This window comes from Oncorhynchus mykiss, chromosome 8 (genome assembly GCF_013265735.2).
Source record: "Oncorhynchus mykiss isolate Arlee chromosome 8, USDA_OmykA_1.1, whole genome shotgun sequence".
Lineage (NCBI taxonomy): Eukaryota > Metazoa > Chordata > Actinopteri > Salmoniformes > Salmonidae > Oncorhynchus > Oncorhynchus mykiss.
This window is the reverse complement of record NC_048572.1, coordinates 91560823-91577224: the sequence shown is the minus strand read 5'-3', so window position 1 is coordinate 91577224 and position 16402 is coordinate 91560823. Positions and strand designations below refer to the sequence as shown.

The following is a 16402-nucleotide window of genomic DNA, read 5'->3' as shown; positions in this document are numbered from 1 at the left end:
CTGGTATGGTTCTCAATCAGAGGCAGGGGTCGTTCGTTGTCTCTGATTGAGAATCATACTTAGGTAGCCTTTTCCCGCCTATGTTTTGTGGGTGATTATTTCCTGTTTAGTGTTTTGTCCATTCACCTTACGGGACTGTCCGTTTGTCATTTATTGTTTTGTTCAGTGTTCAGTTATTTTATTAAAAATATGAACACTTACCACGCTGCGCTTTGGTCCTCACCTTCTTCCACCACAGACGATCGTTACAGTGACAGACCAGCAATATCCACAATCTCAATTTTATTATTACAGACAAACTACATCTATAGTCTATATTAAATTACGACAGCCCAGATAGATCTGTCTCTATTATATTATGACAGATTTGCTAGATCTACTGTCTGTTATGTTATAATTATGTTATGGGACTCATCTAGTCGAAATAATGACTGTTTTATTGCTTCTTTAATCAGGACAACAGTTTTCAGCTGCGCTAACATAATTGCAAAAGGGTTTTCTAATAATCAATTAGCCTTTTAAAATGATCAACTTGGATTAGCTAACACAATTGGAAAACAGGAGTGATGGTCGCTGATAATGGGCCTCTGTACGCCTATGTAGATATTCCATAAAAAAATCAGCCTTTTCCAGCTACAATAGTCATTTACAACATCAACAATTACAATACACTGTATTTCTGATGATTTTGATGTTATTTTAATGGACAATTAGCTTTTCTTTCAAAAAGAAGGAAATTTCGAAATGACCCCAAACTTTGAACAGTAGTGGAAATATCGTACCAGACAAAGGTTTTAACACACTTACTCATTCAAGTGTTTTCTTTATTTTTACTATTTTCTAAATTGTAGAATAATAGTGAAGACATAAAACTATGAAAAACTACCTCATGAAGCTGGTGGGGGGAGAATGCCAAGAGTGTACAAAGCTGTCATCTAGGAAAGGGTGCTACTTTGAAGATTCTCAAATATCAGATATATTTTGTTTAACACTATTTTGGTTACTACATGATTACATATGTGTTATTTCATAGTTTTGATGCCTTCACTATTGCTCTACAATGTAGAAAATAGTAAAAAGTAATGAACAACCCTTAAACTTTTGACTGGTACTGTATTTAGAAAAATATATGGCTGCTTTTGTCTTGGATTTAATGCTTGACAGCCGGTTTAAATTGGAGAAGGCGACATATTTGAGTAGCGATGCTTTTAAGTTGATTATGTTGGGCAATGGAAGTTATTTTCTGTTGGTTGTGATAATATATGGTATATTTGTTGTCGTAAGGGGGAAGGTGTTACAGGTTTTGGTTTTTCTATTAAATATTTTAGGTTGGACTTTAGCACGTATCGCTTGTTCTGACAACGATTCCTGGACTAAAAAGCTGTGATCCTAGACTAAATAGCATTTTTTATGAATTCTCTATTTCTTCGTAATCCAAGACTTAATCTGTATCCAGGAAATAGACCCTATATGTGTTGACCAGTGGATTATCTGTGACCATGAGGTAATAAAGAAACTAATAGGATTACAACCGTCCAGTCTGGAACAGCAGAAGTGGAACAAGACAAGTACAGATCAACAGCACAATCCCTACAGAACACTAAACACACACACGGGGACACAGTACTCAGAAACACATTACTCAATACCAAGGACAACAACCTGCTAGCTTCTACTGGTGAGTACACCTTGACACACCTCAGTAACAAGGACAACAACCTGTTAGCTTCTACTGGTGAGTAGAATACTGAACACACATACTGTCCTATGTTGTCCTTGGGGCAGTATGTGAACATGTGAATTTGAGAGGGTGAGGTTGTTTGTTGTCCTTGGGGCAGTATGTGTATATGTGAATATGACAGGGAGAGGTTGGTTGTTGTCAAAATCAAATCAAATTTTATTTGTCACATACACGTGTTTAGCGGATGTTATTGCGGGTGTAGCGAAATGCTTGTGTTTCTAATTCTAACAGTGCAGTAATACAGTATCTAACAGTAACATTTAACAATTTCACAACAATACACAGAAATGGAATTAAGAATATACTGTATAAATATTCTGTGAGCAATGTCAGAGAGGCAGAACGAGGCAGTATGTGGACATGTGAATATGAGAGGGACTGTTGGTTGTTGTCTTGGGGGCACATTAACTACTGTCATCAAACACAACAAGATGAGTACCAGTGAGATGTTGTGGTGCTGGAAAAAAAACTACCTTATACAGTAGCTGGCTATTCTGCTAGAATGGACCTGAGGTAACTACAGTAGTGACCAACCAGCTCGATTCAGTCCTATGTTGCAATATTTGAAATTGTGTTTTTTACATTGGATAAAGGTAGATACTCCAAGCTAGAAAATGGCATACACTGCAGTTGAGGAAAAATGGGAAAGTAATTCTGCTTTGAAAGTTAATAAAACTGCAAACACTCTTTTGAGAAAATGGCCCTTGAATGTTTTGGTAGACCTACTGGAGAGCTTTTCTTTGTCTACAATCCAAATTGTATTTTTCACATGCACCTTTCACATACAACTGGTGTAGACCTTACAGTGAAATGCTTACTTACAAGCTCTTAACAACAGTTTTATGAAAAATAAGGGTTAAGAAATTATATACTAAAATAAATAAAAAATGAAACAATAAAAATAATATGTACATGTAGGTAGAGGTAAAGTGAATATGCATGGTTAATAACGAAGAGTAACAGCAGCGTAAAAAAGGGGGTGTTGTGGGACAATTCAAATAGAACGGGTAGCCATTTGAATAGCTGTTCAGGAGTCTAATGGCTTGAGGGTATAAGTTGTTAAGAAGCCTTTTGGATCTAGACTTGGCACTCCGGTATCGCTTGCCGTGCTGTAGCAGAGAGAAGAGTCTATGACCAGGGTGGCTGGGTCTTTGGACATTTGTAGGGACTTCCTCTGACACCTCCTGGTATAGATATCCTGGATGGCAGGAAGCTTAGCCCCAGTGATGTACTGGCTGTACGCACTACCCTCTGTAGAGCCTTGCGGTCGGATGCCGAGCAGTTGCCGTACAAAGCGGTGATGTGGCCAGACAACATGCTCTCAGACACATGCATACACACACAATAACATACGCACTATACACACATGTACACATGGATTTTGCGTTGTAGATATGTGGTAGTGGAGTAGGGCCTGAGGGCACACACTTAGTGTGTTGTGAATTCTGTAATGAATGTATTGTAATGTTTTTAAAATGGTATAACTGCCTTAATTTTGCCGGACCCCAGGAAGGGTAGCTGCGACCTTGGCAACAGCTAATGGGGATCCATAATAAACCCCAGGAAGAGTAGCTGCTGCCTTGACAGGAACTAATGGAGATCCATAATAAATACAAATACATATTGTCCAGCAGTATAACTTTTTGAGGATCAGAGGTCCCATGCCAAAGCTTTTCATCTTCCTGAAGGAGAAGAGGCATTTGGACCATGATAGGTCCTTAGCAATGTGGACACCGAGGAACTTGAAGCCCTCGACCCACTCCACTACCCGCTCCACTAAAGCCCCTTCGATGTGAATGGGATTGTGTTCAACCCTCCGTTTACTGTAGTCCTTGATAAGCTCCTTTGTGTTATGACGCTGAGAGACAGGTTGCTGTTCTGGCACCACACTGCCTGGTCTTTGCCCTCCTCCCTATAGTCTCATTGTTGTCTGTGATCAGGCCATCCACCATTGTGTCATCGGCAAACTTGATTATGGTGTTGGAGTCGTGGGTGAACAGGGAATGAAGGAGGGGAAACAGCACACACCTCTGAGGGGCCCCCGTGTTGAGGGTCAGAGTGGCGGATGTGTTGTTGCCTATCCTCACCACCTGGGGACGTTCCATCAGGAAGTCCAGGATCCAATTGCAGAGGGATGTGCTCAGTCCAAGGGACCTTAGCTCAGTGATGAGCTTTGAGGGTATTATGGTGTTGAACGCTGAGCTGTAGTCTATGAACAGCATTCTCACGTAGGTGTTCATTTTGTGGAAACGTGTGGGATGATGGTGTTGATGTGAGGCATGACCAGCTTTTCAAAGCTCTTCAAGGCTACAGATGTGAGTGCTCTGGGTCGGTTGTCATTTAGACAGGTTACCTTGGCATTCTTGCACGTAGGAACTATGGTGGTCTGCTTGAAACATGGGTATTATAGACTAGGTCAGAGAGAGTTTGAAAATGTCAGTGAAGACACTTGCCAGGTGGTCAGCCCATGCTCTGAGTACATGTCCTGGTAATATATCTGGCCCTACGAACTAATGAATGTTGACCTGTTTAAACTTCTTACTCACATCGACAGAGAGCGTGATCACACAGCCGTCCAGAAGAGCTGTTGCTCTCATACATATTTAATTGTTGCTTGCCTCGAAGCATAGAAGGCATTTAGCTTGTCTTGTCGGCCCACGTCACTAGACAGCTTGTGGCTGGGCTTCCCTTTATAATCTGTGATAGTTTGCAAGCCCTGCCACATCCAACGAGCATCAGAGCCAGTGTAGCAGGATTAGATCTCAGTTCTGTATTGACGCTTTTACTGTTTGAAAGTTTGTCGGAATGGTGTAGCGAGATTTCTTATAAGCATACAGATTAGTGTCCCACTCCTTGAAAGAGGCAGCTTTAGCTCAGTGCGGATGTTGCCTGTAATCCATGGCTTCTGGTTGGGATATGTACTTCCTGTCACTGTGGGGGCGATGTCGTCAATGCACTTGTTAATGAAGACAGTGACTGATGTGGTAAATTCCTCAACGCCACCGGAAGAATCCCAGACCATATTCCAGTCTGTGTGAAACAGTCCTGTAGCTTAACATCCGCTTGTGCGGGTGCGTCACTGGTACTTCCTGTTTGAGTTTTTACTTGTAAGCAGGAATCAGGAGGATAGAGTTATGGTCAGATTTGACAAATGTAGGGTGAGCTACAGTAGTTGAGTTATGTTCACATGTAATGATTGGATATAATGATTGTGTAACGAGACAGAAGTGGAGAGGTAGCTCTAGATAACTCGAGGAACAGTCAACAGAATTATGATGTCAGTAAGAGAGAGGCCTGTTTCCAGGCCCCATGTTTCCATGAGGTTGGGTTAAGTTTAGGGGACCCCTAAACCTCTAACCTTACTTGTCGCCAAACCCTAAAGCTGTTTCACCCCTTTGTCATCCTTTGTTAGTATCCTCATGGTATTCTACTGATCTACTGAATAACCTTAACTAAACTAACCATCTTAACTCAACCTATAAGATAAAATAAATTCCACTAAACTGCTGTTGTTCTCCATCACACTGTACTAATCCAGTCTTGTTGCATAGTTCTGTCTGGAAAAGGGATGTTTACCAGCTCAACCTCAAATCTAAATCCTTTTAACTCACAAGATTAGATTAGGGGCTCTATTCAATCTGGATCGCTGAAGCGTTGCAGATTGAGCAATAGTTATGTAAGGGTCATTTCCGATTGAGCCGACATATGCGGCTGTTAAAGGAATTTGATTCCTATATGTTTATTAACCAATTCAATCAATACACTCAGCCCATTTCTAAGAATTTGTAAGATACTTATTTGCATAAAATGGACAGAGACCAGTCTCAAAATCAATCAATAGCGTTTATACTCGAGAGTACTGATCATGGTACAATTTACAACAGGTTATAAACTAAAAATGACATCATAGGTTTTAAACGGTCCTTCCCCCACTCCGATACAATGGCAGTATAGTTCACAAGCCTTCCCACATCGTCCACCACCTGTAAAATAATTTACTACCAGCCCAAGGTCTCTCCTCTCCCTGTGTAGAGACAAGATGTCCCGTAAGGAACACAGCGTTCTAGCCAGTCTGACGATAACTTCATTAGTTTCTACCAAGGAACAGACAGTCTTTGTTCTAATTCTTGATTATAATTACACACATTATATTCAGTACTATGATTATAATAAGATTCATACATCCATACAGTAACATAATAGTATTCTGTGTAGTCATAGTTCTGATTGAAATGTAAACATCATTTAGTCATTATTGTCTCAGCTAACGTGAGAACAATGCCTTCAAATGTCAATCATGCTGTTATGCTGAACTTCCGCTAGCGCCCCTGGTCCAGGCGAACTCGGACGAAAACTTCAAAAAGTCATATTCCAGGTCGAATAAACTGGTCAAACTAAGTAGAGAATCAATCTTCAGGATGTTATTTTCATATATATCCAATAACGTTCCAACCGGAGCATTCGTTTTTGTCTACAGGGTAATGGAACGCAAGGCTATGTCAACAGTAATATGCTCAACCAGGAACTGGCATTCTGACAGACTACTGACTCATTCCCCTCCCATCCGGTCCCACGTCACACTAGAGGCTTCATTCCACGTTCTACTGACTGTTGACATCTAGTGGAAGGTGTAGGAAGTGCGAACAGATCCATATCTTGTTTGGATGTGAATAGGCGATGACTTGAAATTCAACCAGTCCCAGAATTTCCAATTCCTGTTTGGAAGTTTGCCTGCCCTATGAGTTATGTTATACTCACATACATAATTCAAACAGTTTTAGAAATGTCAGAGTGGTTTCTATCCAATGATAATAATATATGCTTATATTAGAATCTAGGACAGAGTAGGAGGCAGTTTACTATGGGCACGCAATTCATCCAAAGTGAAAATACTGCCTCCTATCCCTAACAGGTTTTAACCCCCTGGAGTCGATTTCTGCAGCCCCGTTGAAATTTAATTAGCACAATAATAAGTCCCCATAAAAATCTGGCAGTTTAATTACACAATTTTATGTGTGTGTGTGTGTGTGTGTGCGCGCGCGCGCGTATGTGTGCGCGTGTCACTTCGCATATAAATGCGGAAGTAAAAGTAACTGCCTCCAGTATTTCATGGTTTCTTCTCTTCCAGACTGAGCTTCCTGTGATCGGACAAGATGAGGTTTCTGATTGGTTGGGTTGTGTTGGTCATGTCATTGGGGGTCTTGCAATGCGCAGCAGAAGACACTGCAGCAGGCATCTCAGAGGACACCCTGAAGCGTGAGTCTAACACACACACACACACACACACACACACACACACACACACACACACACACACACACACACACACACACACACACACACACACACACCCCTCCTTCTGTCTCTCAGAACTGTCTGATGTTGGGGAGAAGCTGGTGGATGAGGAGGTGAGGAGAGCTCTGTATGGAGTGAAACAGATGAAGGAGGTACTGGTGAAGAATGAGGAGAAACATGAAGACCTGATGAAGTCTCTCCAACACAGCAGTGACAAGAAGAAGGTATGTATCTTTACCTTTAGGGTTTGAAGGCCATATTTACCTTCTAGGGTTTGAAGGCCATATTTCCCTTCTAGGGTTTGAAGGCCATATTTACCTTCTAGGGTTTGAAGGCCATATTTACCTTCTAGGGTTTGAAGGCCATATTTTATCTTCTAGGGTTTGAAGGCCATATTTACCTTCTAGGGTTTGAAGGCCATATTTACCTTCTAGGGTTTGAAGGCCATATTTACCTTCTAGGGTTTGAAGGCCATATTTACCTTCTAGGGTTTGAAGGCCATATTTACCTTCTAGGGTTTGAAGGCCATATTTACCTTCTAGGGTTTGAAGGACATATTTACCTTCTAGGGTTTGAAGGCCATCTTTACCTTCTAGGGTTTGAAGGCCATCTTTACCTTCTAGGGTTGGAAGTCCATATTTACCTTTTAGGGTTTGAAGGCCATCTTTACCTTCTAGGGTTTGAAGGCCATCTTTACCTTCTAGGGTTGCAGGCCATATTTACCTTTTAGGATTTGTGGTCCATCTTTAAATTTGAGGATTTGGGGTCTGTCTTTACCTTCTAGAGTTTGTGATGAATCTTACTTTAAGGTTTAGGTGGTGGACCAAAGTGGCTATGTTCAGAGCATGAGATGTCAGAGATCAGGGTTAGAGGTCAGACGTTATATAGTATTGTTGTTGTCCATTAGGGTGTGGCCCAGCAATACCAGGAGGTGGAGCTAAAGCTGGAGGAGGCGGAGCATCAGTGCCAGGAGTCTCTAAAGGAGGAATGGGAGGCATGTTGGCTGTGTCTGGAGGACGCCTGTAAGACCTTCTACACCTCCACATGCAGGCAGGGCTTCAGCTCCTTCCAGGCCAAGGTACACAGACACACACACACACACACACACACACACTAAATTAACCTCACCTCACCTAACACCCTCCCCCTGGCCAGGTAGAGAACTTCTTCCGCGGGGTGTCATCTCGGTTCGGCCAGAGAGACCCACGTCCTCTAGATGGAGATATGTTGGTGAACCAGAGCGCTGATAAACCCGACAGGGAGGTAGTTCGCATAGAAGACTCCTTCAACAGCCTCATCGCCAAGGTACTGGACAAGTCCATCTACAGAAAATGTCACCACTAAGTCGGAAGTCAATTTCCATTGTTCTCATTGTCAGTTTATTCTGTTTATCCATCTTGTTTGATGAGCGAGGTAGTGTCAGTTGATTAGCGAGTTAGTGTCAGTTGACTAGCGAGGTAGAATCAGTAGACTAGCGAGGTAGCGTCAGTAGACTAGCGAGGTAGCATCAGTAGACTAGCGAGGTAGCGTCAGTTGACCAGTGAGGTAGCATCAGTAGACTAGCGAGGTAGCGTCAGTAGACTAGCGAGGTAGCATCAGTTGACTAGCGAGGTAGCGTCAGTTGACTAACGAGGTAGCATCAGTAGACTAGCGAGGTAGCATCAGTTGACCAGTGAGGTAGCTTCAGTAGACTAGCGAGGTAGTGTCAGTAGACTAGTGAGGTGGTGTCAGTTGACTAGCGAGGTAGCATCAGTTGACTAGCGAGGTGGTGTCAGTTAATTAGCGAGGTAGTGTCAGTAGACTAGTGAGATAGTGTCAGTTGACTAGTGAGGTAGAGTTAGTTGACTAGTGAGGTAGAGTTAGTTGACTAGTGAGGCAGTGTCAGTTGACTAGTGAGGTATTGTCAGTTGACTAGTGAGGTAGAGTTAGTTGACTAGTGAGGTTGTGTCAGTTGACTAGTGAGGTATTGTCAGTTGACAAGTGAGGTATTGTCAGTTGCTTTCTGAGGTAGAGTCCATTGACTAGTGAGGCAGTGTCAGTTGACTAGTGAGGTAGAGTCAGTTGAGTAGTGAGGTAGAGTTAGTTGACTAGTGTGGTAGAGTTAGTTGACTAGTGTGTCCGTGTCAGTTGACTAGTGAGGTAGTGTCAGTTGATGTTTGAGGTAGTGTCAGTTGACTAGTGATGTACTATCAGTTGACTAGTGATGTAGTGCCAGTTGACTAGTGATGTAGTGCCAGTTGACTAGTGAGGTAGAGTCAGTTGAGTAGTGAGGTATTGTCAGTTGACTAGTGAGGTAGAGTTAGTTGACTAGTGAGGTTGTGTCAGTTGACTAGTGAGGTAGAGTTAGTTGACTAGTGAGGTCGTGTCAGTTAACTTGTGAGGTATTGTCAGTTGACAAGTGAGGTATTGTCAGTTGCTTTCTGAGGTAGAATCAGTTGATTAGTTAGGTAGTGTCAGTTTGCTATTGAGGTAGTGTCAGTTGATGTTTGAGGTAGTGTCAGTTGACTAGTAAGGTTTAGTCAGTTGACCAGTGAAGTAGTATCAGTTGACTAGTGAGGTAGTGTCCGTTGACTAGTGATGTAGTGTCCGTTGACTAGTGATGTAGTGCCAGTTGACTAGTGATGTAGTGCCAGTTGACTAGTGAGGTGGTGTCAGTTAACTGCAGAAGTAGGTTCAGATAAATGGGGAGGTAGTTCCAGTTGACTAGTGATGTATTGTCAGTTGACTAGTGAGGCAGTGCCAGTTGACGAGTGAGGTAGAGTTAGTTGACTAGTGAGGTAGAGTTAGTTGACTAGTGAGACAGTGTCAGTTGACTAATGAGGTATTGTCAGTTGACTAGTGAGGTAGTGTCAGTTGACTAGTGATGTAGTGTCAGTTCACTAGTGAGGTAGTGTCAGTTCACTAGTGAAGTAGTGTTAGTTGACTAGTGATGTAGTGTCAGTTGTCTAGTGATGTAGTGTCATTTGACTAGTGATGTAGTGTCAGTTGACTAGTGATGTAGTGTCAGTTGACTAGTGATGTAGTGTCAGTTGACTAGTGATGTAGTGTTAGTTGACCTGTTCTCTCCCTCCCAGGTGGGCTCCCTGTTTGAGCGCAGTGTGGTGCTGGTGGACAAGATGCAAGGTAAACTGGACCAAAACCTCCAGAAGGCCTTTGACCCCCAGAGCAGAGGCCAAGCCCGGGGCCAACAGCCTACCCAGGACCCCTTCTCCCTGGGGATGGACTTGGGCTTCATCCACAGAGTGGGGATGGAGGAGGTCCTGGACTCCTTCTTTAACTTTGGGAAGAGTGTTGTGGAGGACTTTGGGGACGTGGTCACACGAGTGTTTGATGACCTCAAAGACGTTGTGGAGGAGGAGAGGAAGAGAGGTAGCTCCAACACAAAACTAGAAACATTATTGATATTGTTCTATTACAAAGAGATAACCCTAACCGAACCCAACACAGAACTAGAAACCCTATTGATAGCTATAATAGTTAATGACAGATAATCTGTTCCTCTGGTCCAGAGAGGGAGCTGTTCCCTCATTTCCTCCAGAACAGGAAGTTGTGTAGAGAGTTGAGGAGGCAGACTTCAGAATGCTGGCAGCTGCAGAACCAGTGTCAGTCCTGCCAAGGGGTGCAGCTCACAGGTAACACACACACACACACACACACACACACACACACACACAAAAAAAAAAACACACACACACACACTCTCCAACTGCCTCCTGTCCCCTATGTGTGTCAGAGTGTCCCAGTGTGCGGGAGCTGCATGTGGAACTGGATGAGGTGTCTCAGCTGCGGGACATGTCGAAGGAGCAGTACGACGAGGTAACATAGCATAGCATTGTGTAGCATTCCGTATCATAGCATAGCATAGGATAACATACCATCCGTTCTGTTTAATCCATTACTCCAGGTTCTGAGCATTGTGCAGCAGCACACAGGTGACACGGCGAGCTGGATAAGCAACATGGCTACTGAGTTCAGCTGGGTGACAGAAATGGTCAACAACAACACCACACCTGATACCAAATTCCGCATCAGAAAGGTCAGACAGACAGACAGACAGACAGACAGACAGACAGACAGACAGACAGACAGACAGACAGACAGACAGACAGACAGACAGACAGACAGACAGACAGACAGACAGACAGTAAGTACATACCGTAAAACTTAAATGAATAACCGAGGCATTCATTTGCTTAAATCCCTGAAAACAACATGCTCTTATTAGAGAAAGGTTTATATTGTGGTGTCAGTATATTGTTGTTTCTACCCAGGAGGTGTCAATATTAGTACAGCATATTGTTTCTACCCAGGAGGTGTCAGTATATTGTTGTTTCTACCCAGGAGGTGTCAGTATATTGTTGTTTCTACCCAGGTGGTGTCAGTAAATTGTTGTTTCTACCCAGGTGGTGTCAGTATATTGTTGTTTCTACCCAGGTGGTGTCAGTATATTGTTGTTTCTACCCAGGAGGTGTCAGTATATTGTTGTTTCTACCCAGGTGGTGTCAGTATATTGTTGTTTTGACCCAGGTGGTGTCAGTATATTGTTGTTTCTACCCAGGTGGTGTCAGTATTTTGTTGTTTCTACCCAGGTGGTGTCAGTATATTGTTGTTTCTACCCAGGTGGTGTCAGTATATTGTTGTTTCTACCCAGGAGGTGTCAGTATATTGTTGTTTCTACCCAGGTGGTGTTAGTATATTGTTGTTTCTACCCAGGTGGTGTCAGTATATTGTTGTTTCTACCCAGGAGGTGTCAGTATATTGTTGTTTCTACCCAGGAGGTGTCAGTATATTGTTGTTTCTACCCAGGTGGTGTCAGTATATTGTTGTTTCTACCCAGGAGGTGTCAGTATTTTGTTGTTTTTACCCAGGTGGTGTCAGTATATTGTTGTTTCTACCCAGGTGGTGTCAGTATATTGTTGTTTCTACCCAGGAAGTGTCAGTATATTGTTGTTTCTACCCAGGAGGCGTCAGTATATTGTTGATTCTACCCAGGAGGTGTCAGTATATTGTTGTTTCTACCCAGGTGTTGTCAGTATATTGTTGTTTCTACCCAGGTGGTGTTAGTATATTGTTGTTTCTACCCAGGTGTTGTCAGTATATTGTTGTTTCTACCCAGGTGGTGTTAGTATATTGTTGTTTCTACCCAGGTGGCGTCAGTATATTGTTGTTTCTACCCAGGAGGTGTCAGTATATTGTTGTGTCTACCCAGGAGGTGTCAGTATATTGTTGTTTCTACCCAGGAGGTGTCAGTATATTGTTGTTTCTACCCAGGTGGTGTCAGTATATTGTTGTTTCTACCCAGGAGGTGTCAGTATATTGTTGTTTCTACCCAGGTGGTGTCAGTATATTGTTGTTTCTACCCAGGTGGTGTCAGTATATTGTTGTTTCTACCCAGGAGGTGTCAGTATATTGTTGTTTCTACCCAGGTGGTGTCAGTATATTGTTGTTTCTACCCAGGTGTTGTCAGTATGAGTACAGTATGTTGTTTCTACCCAGGTGTTCTCAGCATGATCACAATTTATTGTTGATTCTACCCAGGTGGTGTCAGTAAGAGTACAACACATTGTTTTTTTTACCCAGGTGGTGTCAGAGGGAGTTGATGGAGGCAGCTCGTCAGGGGGAGACACCAAGGTGGAGCTGAACATCCTAAACTCTCCTCCTCTCCTCCTGACCATTCCAGCTGGTGTGGAGCTGCAGGACCCCGCCTTTATAAATTTCGTCGCTCAGGAGGCCCTGGAGATGTACAAGCAGATGTTCAGGTAATATATACTACTACTACGTTAAACTAAACATTTTTACTGAACAACATTCCATAGCGCCACTGAACATGCCTGTGTTGATTAATGCTATTTTCTGCTTTCAGACACAATGACGACTAAGCATGAAGAAAGTTCACTCAATGTCATGTCATAGTTAGTGGACAGTACACTGTGTGTTTTTGTTTACTATATTTAATGTATATAGTTTTGTAAACAAATTAATATTTATTTATTTAGGGAACATTTTAAGATTAACGAGACAACTTATTGTAATGTTGGAATTGATTACATGTAAAATTGAACCAAAGTAACTTGTACCAGTTGTCATGTTGCATGTTGTACAATAAAAGGAGGACCTAGATTCAAGTACATTTTCATTTAACACGGACTTTTTGGCTTCAAACTTCAAAAATTCAGAACTTTTTTTACTAGTGGTACTCAGCTAGCATACAAAAGCTACAAATGGTGAAATTAACAAAGCTTCTCTGTTACAAATTCAGTATTACAGGGATAAATAAGGCCCCTCATCCCCGATTCTCTGCTGGGTGCGCTATATCACGTTCACCTAGTGTGGTCTCATTCAAATGATCCAAAGTCTATACTATATGAAGAGCATGCTTGAAGAAGCACAGGGCAAAGTTATATTTCTAAGAAAATGTACGTCCTTCCTGATTTTTTTTGTGCTGTATAAAAAACTAGGCTACACTGCATTACACACTGCAATGGATAGGCATTCTCAATCACTAGCCCCAGACTGCCCTGCTCTTGCTGATGTAACCGGTGCTGTGCTGCACCGCTGTAACTCTGCGTTGTGTGTGGTTGATTGAGACTATAGACGTGGACTTTGGAGGTCAGGTAGTTTTAATTAAGCAGAATTCACTCTCTGCATCCTGCATCTGCATCCAAAAGGAAATAAAACATTTGTTGAGCACATATGGTCTGCGAATCGTCGCCTCTTTCTACAACAGATGCACAATAGGATGGACTGGGATCATTCGAGGAGCTAGCCATCATTCACACATACAATATCCTGCTAATACCTTAGCTAGCTATTAACCACATGTTGAATTCAGAATGTTGATATCATCCTAAAAAGTACAATTACATCTTAACAATAAATCAAATCAAATTTATTTATATAGCCCTTCGTACATCAGCTGATATCTCAAAGTGCTGTACAGAAACCCAGCCTAAAACCCCAAACAGCAAGCAATGCAGGTGTAGAAGCACCATCCACTTATGAGTAACCTCTAAATATACAACATTATTCATGAACAGAACACTGTGTGTATGACTTTGTGCTTAAAAGAATCAAACTTTTCTGAAGATGACAGAAAAAGCGTGCCTACCTCTCATAGTGCATCAAAATGATTTGAGCACGCAGGGCAAAACGTAAGTACACACTCCTCTACTCCCAGGATGCATAATAACAAATCAGCATGACATATTAATATATGAACCTGGTGAAATTAAAAGGGTAGTAAAAGGGTTAACATCAGTCTAACAGTTGTTAAAGCACTGTGTGAATTTCACCAGATTCATATAAATGTCATGTCATATGTCATGTTGATTTGTTGCCTATCCAATGAGTGTGCTGTAGGCATTCTGGACATTTGTGGATACGAACTAGGCCTACTAATATCCTGTTCAGTTGGTAGTACTAGTTATTTAAATGATTTCCAAAGCTTTTTAGGGTCATTTTTGTTTTCAATGATTTTCTCAGCAAAGTGACCCCTCTTAGCTTCATCCATCCTGCTCTGTGCTTAATTTCTGTGACGTTTATATAGGACAAATCAGACTGTTCTTGAGAGTTCTTACATTTTTGAAATGCCTTATTCCTTGCTTGGATAGATCTCATGATTAAACCAAGGGTATGATTCTGTTACTATCATGATTAAGACAAGGGTATGATTCTGTCACTATCATATATTTTTTTTAACCTTTATTTAACTAGGCAAGTCAGTTAAGAACAAATTCTTATTTTCAATGACGGCCTAGGAACAGTGAACCTAGGCCGTTCAGGGGCAGAATGACAGATCGGGGATATGAACTTGCAACCTTTCGGTTACTAGTTCAACGCTCTAACCACTAGGCTACCCTGCCGCCCCATCATGATTAAACCAAGGGTATGATTCTGTCACTATCAACTGATGTTCAACATTTCAACACTAAATAAACTAATAAACAACACACTAACAATGAATCAATCAGGAGCAGGGCAGGCAGCCTAAGGAACAAAATGAATTATTTAGGCAATATTATTATTATTATTATTATTATTATGTAGGCTATATTATGATTATTACTATTATTATTATTATTATTATTATTATTATTATTTAGGCTATATGACTATTATTTAGGCAATATTATTATCATTATTTCGAGGCTATATTATTATTACTATTATTTAGGCTATATTATTATTATTATTATTATTATTTCAAGTCTATATTATTATTATCATTATTATTTAGGCTATATTACTATTATTATTATTTTTAGGCTATATTATTATTATTATTTAGGCTATATTATTATTATTATTTAGGCTATATTATCATTATTATTTAGGCTATATTACTATTATTATTATTTTTAGGCTATATTATTATTATTATTTAGGCTATATTATTATTAGGGCCTTAGATTTGTGTATGTCATTTAGGGGAAAATTGAAAAAAAGGGGGCTATCCCTCAGTTAACTAGGTAGGCCAGTTGATAACAAGTTCTCATTTACAACTGCGACCTGGCCAAGGTAAAGCAAAGCAGTGCAACACAAACAACACAGAGTTACACATGGAAAAAACAAGCATACGGTCAATAAATAACACAACAGAAAAGTGTATATATAGTGTGTGAAAATGAAGTAAGATTAATTACAATTTAATTACAAAATAATTACAATTTAGCAATTAAACACTGGAGTGATAGATGTGCAGAAGATGAGTGTGCAAGTACAGATACTGGGGTGCAAAGGAAAACATTTTTGAATAACATGAATAACAATATGGGGATGAGGTAGTTGGGTTGGCTACTTACAGGTGGGCTATATACAGGTGCAATGATCTGTGAGCTGCTCTGACAGCTGATGCTTAAAGTTAGTGAGGGAGATATGACTCACCAGCTTCAGTGATTTTTGCAGTTCGTTCCAGTCATTGGCAGCAGAGAACTGGAAGGAAAGGCAGCCAAAGTAGGAATTGGCTTTGGGGGTGACCAGTCAAATATACCTGCTGGAGTGTGTGCTATGGGTGGGTGCTGCTATGGTGACCAGTGGAGCGTTACCTAGCAAACTTATAGATGACCTGGAGCCAGTGGGTTTGGCGACAAATATGAAGCGAAGACCAGCCAACGAGAGCATACAGGTCGCAGTGGTGGGTAGTATATGGGGCTTAGGTGACAAAACGGATGGCACTGTGATAGACTGCATCCAATTTGCTGAGTAGAGTGTTGGAGATCGTATGTTTTGCAGCATGAGTGAAGGATGCTTTGTTGCGAAATAGGAAGCCGATTCTAGATTTAATTTTGGATTGGAGATGCTTAATGTGAGTCTGGAAGAAGAGTTTACAGCCTAACCAGACACCCAGGTATTTGTAGTTGTCCACAT

At 41.4% G+C, this 16402-nt stretch overlaps 1 protein-coding gene across 4 annotated transcripts; it reads left to right on the top strand.

The window, feature by feature from the left end:
• Positions 1 to 1340: 1340 nt before the first annotated feature.
• On the top strand, positions 1341 to 13156 carry clul1 (clusterin-like 1 (retinal)). 4 transcript variants are annotated; one of them, XM_036986808.1, is made up of 11 exons: positions 1341 to 1678; positions 6870 to 6997; positions 7112 to 7260; positions 7944 to 8114; positions 8192 to 8341; positions 10111 to 10405; positions 10546 to 10668; positions 10770 to 10852; positions 10941 to 11027; positions 12617 to 12795; positions 12900 to 13156. In XM_036986808.1, exons 2-11 carry the CDS (start codon positions 6895 to 6897, stop codon positions 12913 to 12915), a joined length of 1356 nt encoding a protein of 451 aa, XP_036842703.1. In that variant the 5' UTR covers positions 1341 to 1678; positions 6870 to 6894; the 3' UTR covers positions 12916 to 13156. The 4 variants fall into 4 exon arrangements, 3 of the variants coding, with proteins under 3 accessions (XP_036842703.1, XP_036842701.1, XP_036842702.1); XM_036986806.1 differs by having other exon boundaries at positions 1342 to 1678; positions 10941 to 11072; XM_036986807.1 differs by having other exon boundaries at positions 1342 to 1735; positions 10941 to 11072.
• Positions 13157 to 16402: the final 3246 nt, after the last annotated feature.